Source organism: Macrotis lagotis, chromosome 1, assembly GCF_037893015.1.
Source record: "Macrotis lagotis isolate mMagLag1 chromosome 1, bilby.v1.9.chrom.fasta, whole genome shotgun sequence".
In the NCBI taxonomy this organism is placed as follows: Eukaryota; Metazoa; Chordata; class Mammalia; order Peramelemorphia; family Peramelidae; genus Macrotis; species Macrotis lagotis.
The window spans coordinates 686,286,217-686,305,027 of record NC_133658.1 but is presented as its reverse complement, the minus strand read 5'-3'; the positions used below and the strand labels follow the sequence as shown (position 1 = coordinate 686,305,027).

General features: G+C 31.8%; 1 protein-coding gene across 10 annotated transcripts in view; it reads right to left on the bottom strand.

The window, feature by feature from the left end:
- Window positions 1-1,310: 1,310 nt before the first annotated feature.
- LNPK (lunapark, ER junction formation factor) overlaps window positions 1,311-18,811 on the bottom strand; it is a 108,913-nt gene continuing 91,412 nt past the window's right edge. For 5 of the 10 annotated variants that reach the window (XM_074215646.1, XM_074215647.1, XM_074215648.1 and 2 more), the window contains 6 exons: window positions 16,108-16,213; window positions 14,231-14,301; window positions 13,435-13,602; window positions 11,816-11,898; window positions 7,972-8,077; window positions 1,311-3,123 (listed from right to left, as the gene is read on the bottom strand). In XM_074215646.1, coding sequence (XP_074071747.1) covers window positions 2,879-3,123; window positions 7,972-8,077; window positions 11,816-11,898; window positions 13,435-13,602; window positions 14,231-14,301; window positions 16,108-16,213 — 779 coding nt within the window. In that variant the 3' untranslated portion in view covers window positions 1,311-2,878. Of the gene's footprint in view, window positions 3,124-7,971; window positions 8,078-11,815; window positions 11,899-12,043; window positions 12,097-13,434; window positions 13,603-14,230; window positions 14,302-16,107; window positions 16,214-18,811 lie in introns of those variants that run through there. The other 5 variants (XM_074215649.1, XM_074215651.1, XM_074215652.1 and 2 more) reach the window with 4 other exon arrangements.

Genomic DNA, 18,811 nt, shown 5'->3' with positions numbered 1-18,811 from the left:
CAGATGACATTAAAAAATAGTATTTTATATTTCAAAACATATTTCTTTTACTCTTTAAATACAGAACTAGCTTTAAAATACTTGAAGCATTTTGTCAGAGGAAGCAAGAAATGAAACCTTATCTATTACATTATAAGCAAATCACAGAATTTCAGAATTAAAAAGGCGATCTAATCTACCCTATCTGTGAACCCTCTTCTTCATCTAGAATAACCTCACAGATTCACCAAAGAGATGGAAATAAACTAGCCTAACCACTTTCTCTTTGTTATTAATAAAACAGTTCACTGAGTGACAATACAGAACAGTGAGTAGGAAAATATAAGTTTTTGACTTGGATTCTGCCACTCACCTATTAATTTTGGACAAATCATTTTCACTCTCTCTCTCTCTAGATCTCAGTTTCTTGATCTGGAAGATGAATGCGTTAGATTAGATTATCTCCAAGGACCTCTCCCCCAAGTCCTAAGATTCAAAAAGGCTTTATGCATACAATAAAATATTTAACATTCTGGTTAAATATCTAATAATTTGGCTTTTCTCATATGAAATTTTTCAAAGACAATGGCACCAAACTTTCCAGTAGTTAATTCTTTGTTACAAATTTGTCAGAGTAAATTTTTCTACATTGAAAGAGATAACATCATAAAACATTATTAGCTAGATTCTGATTTTAGTTGATGCATTTTTCAAATCCTTTCTTGGTTCTGTCATGAAATTTTATTTATCTACAATATAACATCCCTTTCAATTCAATAGTAAACAAAAACCAGAAAATGATTCACAATTTGGATGAAACTTATTTGGAGCAGATGCAGCACAGTCAAGCACCTTAATAATTTTACCACCAAAAAAACACTATTTTGATGAAACTTCTAATTTTCTGTGCCCCCAATTTTTAAACTTAAAAATTTAACTATACCAAAGAAAAACTAAATAAAAGAGTCTGTGGGTCCTTTTAGTTTGAAAGTGATGGTCCTAGAGTTTTGGCTTAGAATTCCCAAAAAACATGTTTCTCTACATTTCAGATTCTGCAGATTCATGTCCCTTTCTCTATTGGGAAATATTATATATTAACAGACAATGTTCATAACATGATTCATATTATATATTTATGTAAATCACAAAAGTTAAAACAAATTCAGGATAAAACTTCATTCAACTTTTAATGAATGTGTACAATTTAGAAAACAGCTGTTATATATACAATCAATTTTGTATAACAGCTTCATTTCAACTTGTTTTTGATAATCAGCTGGCACCAAAAGGATCTAGTAATTTTTAAGACCTACAAGGAAGCAAGAAATAACTTTAATCTTAAGAGTAAAACATTTATTCAAGACCATGGAACTATCAGTTTCCATGTTTCATTATTTCAATTCAATAAGGAATTGTGTGTGTGTGTGTGTGTGTGTGTGTGTGTGTGTGTTTTTTTCCCACCCCATTTAATCCTTGGTATCATTGTAGGAAACTGTGATCCAGGTCCTAGCAAATAACTATTTGCTATCTTAATAATAAATTCTCTTACCAAAGTGCAAAGCTCCAAGTGGCACTGAAGCATCCTTAATATCTTTAAAATGTAACTTCTTGTCTACAGGCATAAGATTCTTATTTTGCTAATGCTTCCAAATTAATTAGAGTGCTACAAGCTGACAGAACAATAATCAAACCCCACTCTAAGTTTTTCCTAAGTAGCTCCTGCTTGCTACCTGGGTAATTCCTGCTTTCAATTCTACTCAGTTCTATTTCTATAACTGGCCCTTGTAAGGTTGTTGTGTCTAAAATATGTTATTATAAAACCAAGTAACCATGCTAGGTGAATTCTGTCTATGCTAGATGAAGAGGATTTAGAAGATGATGAAATAAATATATGTGTCATTTTATTTTTTCCAAAATTTAAAAGTAACTAATTTAAACACAAATACCCCCTGAAAAAAAGGAACAAATAGCTTGAAGACTTATCAACTCAAGAGTCTTTCACATTTTGAAATTTCATAGTTTGACAAAAGCACATGCCAAAACGTTTTCTCAAAAATCCTCAATGTTTAACCAAAATTTTAAAAAATGCTGCAATAAGTTTTTATTTTCCTTAACAAAATAAACACACAAAGGCACAAAATTCACTTACATCATTATTATACAAATATAAATAATGGTCAGCATTCAAGTACAATCAAATGTAGAGAAATTTCCTATTTTGTCTTCATGTAAACACTAGCTAGATATATATACAAATGTGCCTTTGGCCCATCCATGAAGTAAGTGACGTCAAAAGAAATACTGCACTTGACTGTTCAACTGTGTTCTTATTAAAAATATTTATGCGACAATGTCTATAGCTACAGTTACAGAAAAACTTTATTAGGTTTAAAGATGAATGCCTAAATATACACTTTATCTGGCAAATATCTACAGTTAAAAAATTCTATTCATTTTTTAACATTAAACCTTTAAAAATCCTAAAAGATTTTCATTCTACAAACCGAATGCTATAGTAGTTCTTCCTAATCGAAGTTCTTCCTCTGACAAAATGGATATTATTTACAGGTCACATGTATGAGAAAACAAACTTGCTATTAGATTTGCTTAAAGTGACCAAACTATGTTTAAAAGAAGCTGTCATAATGCTAATCTTTGTACATTCTAAAGGGTTTTATGCACTGTTAGCAAACCCTTTCAACTTTAAATACCTAGTAGGTATAGATTTGACAGACTGAAATATAGCTAGGCAGTTAGAGCTCAATACCAAATGGACCGTTAAAAAACTGAAATAAACAATCAACCAAAAGAAAAGAAAAAAGAAAAGAAAAACCACCTGGAAAGCAAAAGTTGACACCAACAAAGTTACAAAGATCTAGATGAAGGCACATGGAAGCATTTACTCAATTTCCATTAAAGATTCTCCATTTGGTTCATCAACAGCAGCAGAATCAGTATTAGAAATTATAGCTTTGGCTTCATTAACTGTAGTTTCTTTTTTCTCAGCTTCCTCTGCTATGTTATCTTCTTGTTCCATTGGATCAGTTGCTTTTTCATTTATTTGATTTGTCTGCTCTGTATCTGACACTTTTTCATCTGTCTGATCTGTGCAATTAATAGGTACATCTTGTTCTTCTAAAGACTCTGAAAAAAATAGAATGGAGTATTCAGCAGTGCCCAAGTAATAATACCTCCAAATAAAAATTAAGTTTAATAATATACAAGATAGTTTCCTGACACTTCTAACAGGGTAAAGAAGTTTTCAATGTTATTTATTGCAAAAATATCAAAATCATTTTTCTGTTGGTTTGTGTGAAGACTCAGTTACTTTGTGCATGAAAAAACCACCAAAAATAAATTTATATCATCCTTTTTATGGATGATAAGGCTACATAAACAAATATGAAACTTGTTTAATTACTTAAAAAGCAGATATGACAAACTATAAAAATAATAAAGTAGGGAAATAGAAATAAAAAAGAAAGTCAGTTCAAAGCTAAGCACTCAAGTTTGATTTAATATGTACGTCTGTAGCTCCCACATGCATGTGCTGAACCATGCATGTAATATGACAGGAATGGTAGGTGCAAATATGTATATCTTGAACATATATGTATCATATTTGTATTGTGCATATGCACACGTGCATGTGTGCACGCACACACACACACATATCCATTGCTATATTAGCACTTATTAAGCAAATTACAATATCAGGGTACAACATAGTATGCCAGGGGAAAAAACCTCCAGAATTTAACAGTAATGACATTATTTTGAACGATAATAATAATAATAATAATAATAATAATAATAATAATAATATAAAAGTTGGTTTATTTGGCAACATCAATAAAAATGCTAAATTAATTGGTACTTTTACATATCTTTAAGGCAGTGATAACTGATACTCATACTAATCAGTCTAAGATATTGAAAAATTGAACTATCTTCTGAAATCAAAAAACAAAAGATATAGTTTGAGTCTTTTTTATTTTAATAATGTGAAAATTAGCAATCCATTCAGCACCTAAGTAACAAATCTCCATCAACCAGGAGTTCACTTAAATTATCCTATTTGAATACATACTTTGATTCTCATTGAAAGACAGAAAAGAAAGAACAATTAAAATTTTGTAGAGACTTACAAATCATTTCTGCAACAAGGGCAAACAAGTTCTTTAATGTAAAACTTAAGATGTATCATTTATAATTTTAGACCCCAAAGAATTTACAATTAAACTTTAAGAATGTTAGTTCACCACAAATATCTGGTTAAAAATAATTCATTTGCCAAGAAATGTACAATTTATTATAGTTTAGTATATAAGAGTTTTCAGAAATAAACCAATAAAGTAAAAGAAATTAAAAACAAAAGTTCTGAAAGCATGACTTAATTCAACAGTGAACACATTTAACTAACTATACTTTTGTCATAATTCTGACTATGATAGGATGTTTCAAAACTGTACCCAAACACAAGAAGTGTCAAAGTTCAGAGAGGATCATATTAAAATTGTATCAAGCTACTATATTCAAAACCTCACATTTTATTAGAGTCAAGTACAATGGATATTCAAGTATGGCAATAACAGTAGGTCTTTTCAAATCCGACCTCAGACACTTAATAATTACCTAGCCATGTGGCCTTGGGCAAGCCACTTAACCCCATTGCCCTAGAAAATCTTAAAAAAAAAATATATATATATATATATATATATATAGCTGCATGAGGTGAGGGGGGGAGACTATGAACATAGCCCTAATAAAAAAGATGATATAAAAATCAAAACATCTGTATATTATTAAATAGCTTGCTTGCCATATTCTAGAATCATGCAAAAAGTCTGTCTCTGTATGTAAGATATGTGCCAGCAAGGTGGACAGAGTACCAGCTGTGGAGTCAGGAGGGTCTCAGTTCAAATCTGGCCTCAAGACACTTGACACTTACTAGCTATGTGACCTTGCTCAAGTCACTGCAGTCGCCTCCTTTCCAGGGCCATCTCCAGTTATCCTGATCTATATCTGGCCACAGGACTCAGATGGCTCTGGAGGAGAAAGTGAGGCTGGTGACTTAGCACAGCCCCCAAGTCCAATTCACATGAATGTCACGGTCTTCTTTGAGAACATGGGACAAGCAACAAGCTATGTAGAGTTATATGCATTATGAGGTGTTCTTATCTATAGTTATATGCATATATGAGATAGGGTACAAGTGTACTGTATAGAATATGTAAGCAAAACCTGACACTTTGATCTCTCAGTCAATCATGACACTGGAAACCAATATAACTTAGTCATGAAAAAGAAATATCTTTTCTTACAAACAGCCCCTTCAAATGTAAAACGCCTTAGTCAAGGGGGCAGAGACAAAATGGCTGTTGGAGAAGAGCCTCTCTTAGGTGGTCTCTCCAAAATATTTCAAAAACCTTGAAACATTTTCTTTTTTTACTTTTTGCAAGGTGCTGGGATTGGGTGGTCTGTCTGAGACATTGGGTGGTTGCTGGGTCTCTGGGATGGCATGTTGGCTTGGGGCCTCTCCACCCCAGGGACAGTGCTCTGTCTGTTGCACCACTCAGCTGCCCCACAGCACATTTTTGAAGAGGGATACAGTGAAAGGAGAGAGAAAATATAATAGATGGTAGTGGGGAGGGATGGATGGAGGGAATTACAATCAGCAACAGCAACTGTAGAAAAATACTGAAATAACTTCTATGATGGACTTAAGATAAAGAAAGTGATCCACCCAAGACAGAGCTGATGGTATCAGAACACAGAATGAAACACATTTTTTTCTATTTCTTTTACTTTATTTCTCATGAGGTTTTATACTTTTGTGGGGGTGGGGGTATTATGTTTACTCTTATTTTTAGACTTTTTTTTTTGCAAGGCAAATGGGGTTAAGTGGCTTGCCCAAGGCCACACAGTAATTATTAAGTGTCTGAGGCCAGATTTGAACTCAGGTACTCCTGACTCCAGGGCCGGTGCTCTACCCACTGTGCCACCTAGCCACCCCAAGGAAAAAAAATTTTTTTTAAAAGCCTTGGTCAAGTCCCTTAACCCCATTGCCTTAACAAAAAAACAAACAAAAAACTTGGGAAAAAAAAGAATACAAAGGACTCATTCACTACACTGTTCACTTAAGGAAAAACTTGATAGTATTTGATATAGTAAAAAAATTATGTTATTTCAATACACAGTTGTAAATGACCATAAGTAATCTAATACTTGATAAACCTAAAGATTCAAACTTTGGGGGGGAAGAACTTGCCATATGACAAAAAATTTCTGAGAAAACTGAAAAGTAGTTTGGCAGAAACTAGGAATAGACTACCATCTCACAAAACATACCAAGGCAAAGTCAAAATGGATAAAAGAATCAGACACAAAGGACATTATCACAAGTAAAATAAGGGAGCATGGAAAAAATATACCTGTCACTGGATAAGGGAAGAATTTATGACCAAACAAGACACAGAGAGGATCACAGGAAATAATAAGAATTTTGCTTACATGAAATTAAAAAGCTTTTGCACAAACAGAACTAAGCTGCCAAAATTAGAAGAAAAACAGGAAACTGGGAGGGGGTGGAGGGAAAGATTTATAGCAAATTCCTCTAATATAAGCCTCATCTCTCAAATAGAGGGAACAGAGTCAAATTTATAAAAATAAAGCCAATCCTCAGTTGGTCAAAGGATATAAACTGGTACTGTTCAGGAGGAAAAAAACCAAACCTATCAAAATCACATTAAAAATGTTTTAAATCACTATTAGAGAAATGCACATTTTTTTCAATTTTTCCTATTTTTGCCTTCTTGTTCTTTTTATTATTTCTTATTTTTCCACCTATATGTAACAGTAGTTTAACAATCATTTTGTTTATATTTTTCTCCCTACCTCTCTTCCCTTCCCCTTCCCCCTGAAAGCAATGTAATATAGACTCTATAGCTATAGCCATGCTAAACATAAATTTATATTAATCATGTTGTGAAAGAAGAAGGATCACATTCAAATGGAAGGAAAAAAATTAGAGAAAAAAATGACAATTTATAAACTTTTAAAAAATTGAAGATAGCGAACTTTCATTTGTATTTAAACCTCACAGTTCCTTCTTTGAATACGGCTGGTATTCTCCATCACAAGTCTTTTAGTATTGTCTTATATTAATGTACTGCCAAAAAAGATCAAGACCCCATGTTGTTATTAGCATGTATAATGTTCTTCTGATTCTGTTCACTTTATGCAACAACAGTTCGTGCAAGTCCTTCCATGTCATTCTGAAGTCCTATCCCTCATAGTTTCTTATAAAACAATAGTGTTCCATCACATTTATATGCCACAATTTGTTTAGCCATACCCCAATTAAGGGCATCCTAGGGAAATGCAAATTAAAACTCCCTTCTATCTATCAAATTAGCTAAAATAACAGAAAAGAAAAATGACAAATGCTGGAGGGGATATGGGAAAATTGAAATACTAATAGATTACTGGTGGAGTTGTGAACTAGTCCTTCCATTCTGGAGAACACTTTAGAACAACACCCAAAAGGCTAAAACTATGCATAACTTTTGACACAGCAATACATATACTACTAGGTCCATATCCCAAAGAGATCAAAGATAAAGGAAAAGAATTCAATTGAACAAACATATTTATAGTAACTCTTTGCAGTGGGAAAAAACCTGGAAATCAAGGGAATGTCCCATCAATTAAAGAATAGTTGAACAAGTCATGGTATCTGATTGTGAGAGAATATTATTTTGTGCTACAAGAAATGACAAGCAGGATGGTTTTTTAAAAACCTGGGAAGACTTAGATGAACTCATGCAAAGTGAAGAGAGTACACTGTAGAAGTACATTGAACAGAACAGCTACTCTGATCAAGACAATGATCCAAGGCAATTCCAAAGGTGACGTGATGAAAAATGTTATCCATTTCTACAGAAAAAAAATGATGAACTCTGAATGCATATTGAGACATAATTTTCTTACCTTCTTTATTTTTCTCCTTCTTTTGGCTGTTTTCCTTTGCAACATGGTTAATATTGAAGTATGTTTTGCAAGATTTCTCAAGTATAACTGATAGCAAATTGCTTGCCTTTTCAAGCAGAAGAACAGGAGAAAGGAAGAGAATTTGGAACTAAGTTTTTGTAAATGTTAAAAAAATTTTACATGTAATTGGGAAATATGAAAAAATATGTGAGTTAATACTACTAATTACTACTACTTCTAAAGAGGCTCCTTAGTGAAATAGATAATGTTTGACATGGAGAAAGGAACATCTAAGTTTGAATCCTAACTCAGATTAGCTCCATGGCCACCTAAGCAAGTCTCTCTTTGAGTCTCATATTCTCATGGGTAATATGAGGATAATAATAACAATTATGCCACAAGATTTTATGTGTCTATACAGTTATATATTTGCAAACTTTAACATATTATCATTAGCAAAGAATCTATTCATAAACTTTTCCCTTCACTATTATAATTTATAGAGCAGAAAAATCTTTTTGTTTATAAAAAAGAATTATATCAGATGTCAGAAGACTAGCAATCCTAGGAGACATTTAAATAATTTTTTCTAAATTCAAACTAAATATATTTGAACATATCTCTTTATAAGGGGATACTTTGGGGGAAGTCTTTGGTACAGAGAACTCTCAGGAAGTAAACTCTACTAATGGAGACCCACACCTACTCAGAATCTTATCCTCTTAAAAGTTACTTGAGGAAAAAAAAATTAAGTAGTTGATCTACTTGCCCAAGCTTACACAGTCAGCATGCATCAACTGTAAAATTAGAACCCAAGTTTTAACTCCAAAGCCTGCTTTTCCCCTAGTCACAATCTAGTATTTGCATTAAATTGTTCAGGGAAGCTGTGATTTAATATAGTTGAGGATATAAACTGTATTTCGGGAAGGTGCCAACATACTGGTATAAAGTAGTATTCTGGACACCAACATTTGTTTTAACTATAATTAAACAAATCTACTCTTCCTGGACAGCACCATTTTAAGTCTGAGCTATTAAATTCTTATACCTAGCTAAATAAACACTAAGTAATATATTTAGAAAATCACACCAATCCTTCCCTATTAAAAATATTTATAAGTCTATTTTGGCATTTTCTGATTCTAAAGGAAAAAGTGATAAAAAAAATTAAACTAAAAATTATCCACTTAAATTGATTCTAAACACACACACACATACACACACACACACACACACACACACACACACACACACACACACAAAGACACAATATTCTTCAGTTGTTTGGACGGAAATAGCAAAGCCAAGATAGAAAAATTTAACTCATAAAACTATGTTTAGTTTCTGTGAAAATACAATCTCATTTTCTAAACAGAATAAAGAAATGCCACTTTATTTTCAAATTACAATTCACATATTTGAAATTTTAAAAAAATTTTCTTGCAAGAAAATTATAGAATAGGTAGTCTAGGCAAAATAAAACTTTCTAAGTTTCTACCAGTTGAAATTATGTCATTATGCACTTAACATTCTGATTAAACTTTAAAAAAATTTGCATAGGTTCTGTATGATTCCTGTTAGGGACTTATAATAACCACTAAATTCTAAACCTTTAAAAAAAATTTAACAACAACAACAAGTTGCCAGACACCCACTGTATATAGAGGCTATAAAACTTCTCCAAAGGAACTCTGTTGAACTAAAATTGACAATGTCTTTGAACTCCAAGGTTTAAACAATGCAGTTTTACTAGATTTTCTTGCCTAGAGGAAAATAGCAAAACTGACTTAAGGAACAAAGGTACAAATTTCATCTCAATTCAATACTATTGAAAATGATTTAATTTAAGCAATTACAAAGAATGGAGGAAATCATCACATGAAGTATTGTTTCGTTATTTGGCAAATTCTTCTCAAATCAATTAATAATTAAATAACTTCCTTAAATAAAAAAGTTATAAAGAAATTATATTATTTCAGTTTTACTATCTGGAATTTCAGAATAGAGAAGTATAAACTTAAGTTGTGTACTAATTTTTAAAATAAGCTATAATCAACCTACAAAACAATACAAGCATGAAACTTTTAAAAACTTTACAAATTTTGTGTAAATTACATTAATTAAATATAAGCAAAGGTAGAAAACTTTTCAGAAACATATATACATACATGCTTTTTCTTAACATTTATATTCATATTTTTAGTTTTCCTAAACTCCATAGTAAACCTTACAAAAACAAAATTCATCTCAGTTCCATATCAAATAAAAAGTTGTCTTTTTAAAAACAAGAAATATAACTTTATGATAAATTACATATTTCACAAATTTAATTTTATGATTCTTAGACAATACTGAAAAAACTCAATCTTTTTTTCATTTTATATGATTAAATATAACGAGAATGAGAAAGTTATACAATTAAGTAATTATTAACACTGAATTTTGGTAGTTTTGTTTTGTTTCAATGTTAGCCTGAATCAAAGTACTGACCATACTTCAGAGAAATATATTAACAATGGAATTACAATATTTGCCCTGAGCTGAGAATAATGATAACTACATAAAGGAAAAAAGGGGAGAAGACTATTTTGTAAAGACATTCTTAGGAAACTACATTCTCTGTAAATAAGCATCTCTAGGCTACTAAAATAACCTGTTGGAAGATGACTTGTAGAAACTGAAGTAGAAATCATGTAAAAGAGGAGAGATTAAACTTTTTAAGACACTTGAAGAATATATCCTAATGTGAAATAATGCTCTCAAATACAAAAGACAATATCATTCATACATATCCCTTGCATTTCTTTACCACTTATTCCTATTGACATGATTTAAGTAGACTTGAAAAAGATGGTTTAATCAGTTTTATTCATCCAAATATTCTAAGAATTTATATTTAAAAAAATGAGAGATCTATCTTACTGAAGTTTTTATTTTCAAGATCTTGAGGCAGATAACTAGAATAAGTTGAAAGGAAAAAAGAGCCTTATGCCTCCATACTATATGTTGCATGTCCTAGCATCAGAAGTGAGACAAACCTTAAGGTCAAGAACTTCAAAGGCCTGAGTCATAACTTTTTCTAGTTTTTATTATGCACCAACTGAAAAACAGTTGGAAGAATGCTATCTTTTACTAACACCTACAAATTTCTATGGCATCAAGTTTTATAGAATCTAGTGACTTCAAGTAGGCTAAATGCAACATCTAACATGGGAGTTTTTCTCTCTAGACCTAAAGGATTTATGCTCTTATTCAAGACTTTAAAGATAAGATTCCTACCTAAAAACCACAGCTGACTACTCCACAATATAAAGAATGAATTGTTAAAAGGATGTGACTAATCTAGAAAATCAGTCTTAACACTTGATGTGCTCTTGTTGGTGAAAAGAAATGCAGCCTTTGTATATTAATCAGTGGTACTCCCAAGCATTTTCTTTAGAAATTCTAGAAGTGATGAAAATGTATCAAAGTGCCAAATATGAGTCTTTGACAAAAATATATCCTTCTGTAAAATCAAAGTATAAAGGTGCTTAAGGACAGAGATGGCAGATATTTCCAAGACAAAAATAGGAAACTCTATTACTCTCTACTATTTTACTGAAGGTTCATAGACTTAGAAGGAACCTTAGAAAATAGAATCTGAGTCAGATGCAACAACTGAAGTCCAGAAAGGATAAGTGACTTCCTCAAAGTCACACAGCTAATATGAAAGGCAAGATTTGATACTAGAACTTACAAACTCTAAATCTAGCACCCTATCCACTATACCATGCTGCCTCTCAATTAAAGATTTTTAGTACCATGTAACTGTCTCAAAAGTCTTGCCCCCACCTATTAACATTACCTTAATGGGGCTGAGTTTGAGCCAGTTAGACTTCATTCCGGAGATTTCAGACAGACAATAAGACTTCTGGGGCACTGCTGCTCCTATATTAGATGAGAAGGAAAAGTATAGCTGGGTGTTGTTTGCTAACTAATCACTTCTACCTTAGCAGAAGGTATAAAGCATGGGACATGCTATCAAGTTTTTGATGAAAGTTTCTAATTTTAGATTTTGTTTAAATTAACTCACTGATTGGACTTCTGTTTTCCCTTTCTTCATCTTCTGTATGAAGATTTTTTTTCCTGTTCAGTAAGGTTCCAAGAAACTGCTTTAGTGAAGCACACATTTAAATGCGGCAGACAACATGCAGCTTAGAATATGATTCAGGCCAAAGAAAAACAATCTGATATTCTTGTTGATGTTGCATACTTGCAGAAGAGGAAATTATTATTCATCTTTTGATGTGTGTACATATATGCACACATTCCCATATGCCGTTGTCATTGTTGTATGCATTTAAATTCATTTTGAGTTGTTAGTAAATCAAAAGGCAAGCCCACACAATATAATTTATGTTAACTGTTCAAAGGACAGAAAGATGTTCAAATTTGCTAAATCCTTCCACCAAACAATTTATAACCTGATTATTTTTAACAACTTTATTTAATAAGAAAAAATCAAGTACCAAAATCTAGAAAATACAAATTTTATGTTTAAAAGAGAAATCTTGAAGAATTAGAAGAATATGCCCCAATTCTATGAAAGATTCACAGGAAGCTAATATCCATCATCCGGCACAGTTTTACCAGGATTTACACAAAAACATCAAAGCCTATGACCTTATTTTTCTTAAATTCTAACATAAGAGAGCAGTTTTATAGCAAATAAATGGCAAATGTGACATTTTTGACCCAAATATCAATTATAAGAAATAAATGTCAGATTTTAAGTGAAATTATCAGTCTCATGTTTTCCAAATTTTTAAGAAACTGTCATGCCTCAATAATTGTTAAAGCAGAGAGATGCCAGATAAGATTCTAAAATCTGATGTAGCCTGGAAAACTGTTTTCAAAATGGAGACTGATTTCACATCAAAGGCATGCACCTCACCAACAGCAATGTGAATCCTGAAGGTCTCTGGAAATTCCATTCACTTCATGGCAGCATCTAACAAGCTTTCTTCATCCAGAGTCTGAAGCAATCACACTTTGCAGTTCCAAAGTTTCCCTGCTTTCTGATTTTTTCCCCAGCACATTTCAGAGTTTACTCTCAAAGATTTTTATGAAAAATAATCATCTATACTATAAGCATTTTCTATCATTCTTGCATTCTGCTGAAGCCAGTTATTTGAATTCTTAAAGAAATAGCTCAAAGAAAACATTTCATCCCAACAATCGACTAAAATAGGTCACTGCATAAATAGTGCTTAACTATTGTTTTATCAAAATCCTCATCAAAAGAAAAAAGCAAAGCACTGGGAACAAAGTCTATGGCTCTAAGAGTACCTAACAATTGAACAAAAAATATGACAAATTGTCTCATACTTAAATTTTAAAGGAAAAATAAACAGGTACCTTGCCTAAAAAGGGGCATTTTAAAATTTACTTTCATTAAGAAACTAGAATTTAATATGATCATACCTTCAATAAACTGATTCTCTTGTGAAGTACTTCCTAGTTGCAAAGGACCAACAGTACTCTGTCCTTCCAAAAGCTGTCTCTTTTCAAAACTGAACTCTGGAAGTCTTGGGGCCTGAGGTCTAGTTTTTCTTGCAGGATTCAGGAAGAAACAATATGCACACCGAAATGCTACAAATAATTGGAAAATTAACCTTCTTAGGTTTGTGGTTTAAGAAACATATAATTCACAAGAATGCATTTGAATATATACAGAGAATAATACTTCAAAATTATTTAATCATCCTAATGTTAACATACAAATTTTTGATATTAACATGTAAATTTGACATTAGACCCAGAATTTAACTAAGCACAATATTAAATTACAATGCCATTATGAGATAAAAACATAAAATAATATTTGTAATTGTGTGATCAGGTACAAATAAATAAATCTGGAACAAATGAATCTAGAATTGTATTGATTTGAGCAAAAACCATAATCTTAATGGCTTTGAGTGAGTAGTTATTTTGTATACATTCTGGGGACTCACTCCTCCAAAATATGTCATATTCAAGAGATGATTATTCAATGATAGCACATCTCACTAAGCTGTCTTTTGCTTTTTCTCTGATAAATAACTTCTGTCCAAATCTCTTGTATCTCAGCTTCTTCAGTACAGAAACAAAGTCAACTTACCTATTATATATGTTCAGAGATACACTAAGGTACCATAATGAGGTAGTATTATAATAGGTTTTCATAGAATTAAAAGTAAAAAGCAATTAATTCTTAACTACCCAAAGTAGTTCTTACCAATGTATTCAAACTCTTCCTTCAAAGCCATGCCATTATGAGAAAAACACTGTTGACATATAAGAGCATACCTAAACCAATAAAGAAAAAGTTTACCAATTATGAATTTACCCAAATCTAGCCTATTAGCATTAACTATTTCCTAGCATCATAATAAATCTCTACTTCAATATGGTTAAATGTATAATAGCAAGAACTCAGATATAATCTTTACAAACATTCCACAAGAAGATAAAATTTCACTCATTTTAAGACAATTGGTAGCAAGCAAGAAAACTTAAATAACCAGTTAACTTATAACAGCAATAATTAACAATCATATAGCCTTTTAAAGTTTGTAAAGTACATTTGCCAACAGATAGATTACTTCAATGGAGGCTCAAAACAACTTATGAGGCAGGTGTCCCAAGTAATATTGCATCTTTTTGTAGATTAGTTCTACAACTATATGGAAGTCAATTCTGAGAGGTTACTTGACTTCGTATAGTCACAAAGCTAATAAGTCTAAGACACAGGATTTGAACTCATTTAGGTTCTAACTCCAAGTCCAGAACAATGCTCATTATGCTACATAGTTTCTTTTCTTCATCTTTATTTGAAATTTCAAAGTAATTTAATATTTCATTTAGATTTTTATAAATAGCTAATGGCTATAAAGTGGTGAAAAAAAGGGAAGAATTCAGTCACCTGAGAGTAGAGGGAACACACATAAAAAATACATAAAATTAAGTTATAGGAACCTTGAAAAGTCTTTTATTTGGTTCATAAAGAATCATAATTGTAGAATCTTTTAAAGTGGAAAGGATCACAAAGATTATAGAACCCAACACACATATATGCAACCTGGACTACTGATAAAAAGAATCTGAAGACACCTAGAATCAGAAACAAACAGGTGACCAACTAATCCTACTGCCAAACTTAAGATATGAGAGGCCCAAACACTGAAAGTAAATATCAAAATAAATATAAATATAAATATCAAATCCAGAACTCTTCTAACTCCCAGTTCACCCTCAATCCCCAATTATAACATATTGGCTCTTTCCACTAAACCACACTGCCTGCTGGATAAAGAGCTCAATGTGTAAATCATATAGCTCTATAAAAAGAGCAAAATAAGGATCCTAATTTCTTTTTCCTCTCCAAATATGGTATGATGGACTTGACCTACCCAATCTCACAACAGCAACCTGCATTTTTAGAGAGCTTTATATCTAGCGGGTGTTTCACATGCATTGTTTTATTTGAACTTCACTATAACACCTGGAAGTAGGTCCTACTCCTATGCCTATTTTATAGAGGAGGAGACAGAAGTTGAAAGTTTAAGAGACTTTCCCAAAGTCCCAAAACAATTCAATGCCTGGGAAAGGATTCACACGCTATAACTCTGATTTATTAAATATTTATTCAATTTAAATTCTAATTCTATAATTCAAATATTAAAGTCACCTTAAATGCTTAAAATATACACTTCATTATCCCAATGACTATCAAAAATATCAATTATTATAAAGTCCAGGACTGACTCTAGTGGGGCATTATTTGTTATAGTCTAAAAAAGATTGACTGCCATGGTATTTTCCTAGATTAAAATGTTTTAATAAAGATTATTACATTTCTCTAACTTAATCATAAAATCAAAGTGAAAGCAATCAATATAATATTCAATTAGAGTTGTTTTTTCACAAAACAGGTTTAAATGTACTACTATTCAAAATAAAAGGAAAAATAATTGGATATGTGCTCTTTCCCAAAAAATTAATATTAAAGTTAGTAAATAGGAGTGACAGAACTCTAGAACTGGCAACCAGTAAAAACAAAAGTGACCATGATTTTTAAACCTCTTATTCATTTTTAGTCCTTGTAAATATTACCTGTTCTGTGGACCATCACCAACTAGATACTCAACAATTCTATCCAAAGCACCTCTTTCTCGAGGGAGAATGGGTCTTGCTAAAGGTGGACCAGGCGGATGAAGACCTACCAAAGAATTAAGTGAAATTATCAAACCAGATATAGTAACAAAGTTATAATGCTTGTTTCAATTACAAAGATTTTTTTTCATACCCTCTCATATGTCAATGTTTTAAAAATTACCCTTAATTTAAATTTGTAATTAAGTAAAAGGAGAATTTAAAATGCTACTGATGGTGGAAAGTAATCTAGACTATCTGTTAAAATCATTCTACTGAGCAGTTTTACTTAACTGTTTTGGGGCAAATGTTTTTGTGGGAGGGTTATCTGGGCATCTTTGGAAGTCTCATGTAAAAAAAACAATAAAAATTAAAAACCAGTTCTAAGTTTTCTAAACGGGGCTTTTAGCTATGAAAATTTCTTAAATATAAAGATTAAAGTCAATTCTTAAACACCTGCCATAATGATTTTCATTAAAACTACTGTGAAACCAAAATTTACTACAAATATAAAATATACAATACCCACCAAATCTAATTACTGATGAATGATATTATCCTAGGTCCCATATAAATTAATAGTCATAGTCCATGTTCCATAAGAGCTTACCAGTTAAACTAAACCAAAACCATCCTAAATTAAAAAAAAAAATACTGACAGAAAAATTCCCAAAGAGCTACATACTGCTAATTATCAAATAAATGTTATATGCTAATGTTTTATATAAGTATTTAAAAACTAATGCTTTTATGATAGAGAATGAAAAATTAAATAACTACAAATATACAATGAGGAAGGGGAAAGCTTTCAGCATATCAAGTTCTCAGGAAAACTTTCAATACTTTTTTTGTTTTTTAGGTTTTTGCAAGGCAAATGGGGTTTAAGTGGCTTGCCCAAGGCCACACAGCTAGGTAAATATTAAGTGTCTGAGACCTGATTTGAACCCAGGTACTCCTGACTCCAGGGCCGGTGCTTTATCCACTGTGCTACCTAACTGCCCCATGAAAATAGATTTTTAAGAGTAGGGAGATTTATGGTAATAAAAAGATGGAAAGTGAATGATTATCTATCAAAGGTGAGGTTTCCCACTGTTAATCAGACAGAATGAAAAGGGGTAGGGCGGCTAGGTGGCGTAGTGGATAAAGCACCGGCCCTGGAGTCAGGAGTACCTGGGTTCAAATCCGGCCTCAGACACTTAATAATTACCTAGCTGTGTGGCCTTGGGCAAGCCATTAACCCTATTTAACCCCATTTGCCTTGCAAAAACCTAAAAAAAAAAAGAGAGAATGAAAAGGGGCTAGGCAGAGTGGGAATAGCAGAAAAAGAAGCTAATTTAGTGAAGTCTCAAAAGTAATTCCTTGAAATAGTTATGTATTTCACCCTAACAGCAACATGGGGGTGATGATCAAACTTAATGAACTTGCTCATTCCATCAGTACAACAATCAGGCACAATTTTAGGATATCTGTGAAGAAGAATACCATCTGTAACCAGAGAAAGAATTGTGGAGTTTGAACAAAGACCAAAGTAAAAAAGTTATCTTCTTATGTAATTTTGCTATCTCTTATACTTTATTTTTTTTCCCCTTAAGAATATGCTTTCTCTCTCATCACATTCAATTTAGATCAATGTATACCACAGAAACAATGTAAAGACTAACAGATTGCCTTCTGTGGAGGGTGGGGGGGGAGGGGAAACAAAATTAGGGGGGAAAATTGCAAAATTCAAAATAAATAAATAGTTTAAAAAAAAAATGATGTAATCGTCCCTGGACATACAAGGGACAATTAGTCCAAGGTTTTCAATAAAGATATGTCAAAGTTAAAATGGTGGCAGTTGATACAACTGTAAAAAATTCAAGATGGCAGAAGGATAGCAGTATTATATCTGTAGGAGGAAAAAAAAATGGGACCAATTTTAAAATAAGAAAAAGAAAACCTAAATATTACCAAAGTCCAGAAAAGTCAAAATACTTTATATAAAGTTTAGATTCTGGAATAATAGCAATATCATGAACCAAATGACTATCAAAAAAAGTATATTCTTTTACAGAGGTTACTAACCTCGTTCAATCATTATTATTAAACCTAAAAGCAAATAGTATATCATTAAAGGAAGATTATTGAGACTATATTGGTAGGAGATTTCTGAGATGAATAGGATACATACCAAATAAGCTGTTAAAGAAAAAAACTTAAGAATACTGAAATACTTTCAAGTATGTTACTTTTATAGGCAAACGGTTAAAAATCCCACAAAGAAATCAAGACACATGAAACAATATGTTTCATGAGATTTTCTTCAATTACTTGCATACTAATAACTCTCAAACCAGGCATCTTCATACTCATGCTGTTTTGAATAACAGTGATTAATATAAACATCAAAAGCAATCATTGTAGGAAGACTGGTCATTTTTGCAAAGCTTGGCAAACTCTCAACTACCTGCTGGTTATTAATTTTCAAACATATGGGAGCTCTGTGGTAATACATGTTAAATTAATTCTCTTCTACCAAACATATTTAATGAAAAAAATGAATTATTAATCTTTTCTACTTTATTAGAAATCATGAAGCCATGTTTTAAAGCAATGCATAAACTTAGAGACAAAGTCACACGCTTTTACAAAAACAACTTTTGACAAATTCAATGATGATGATGTA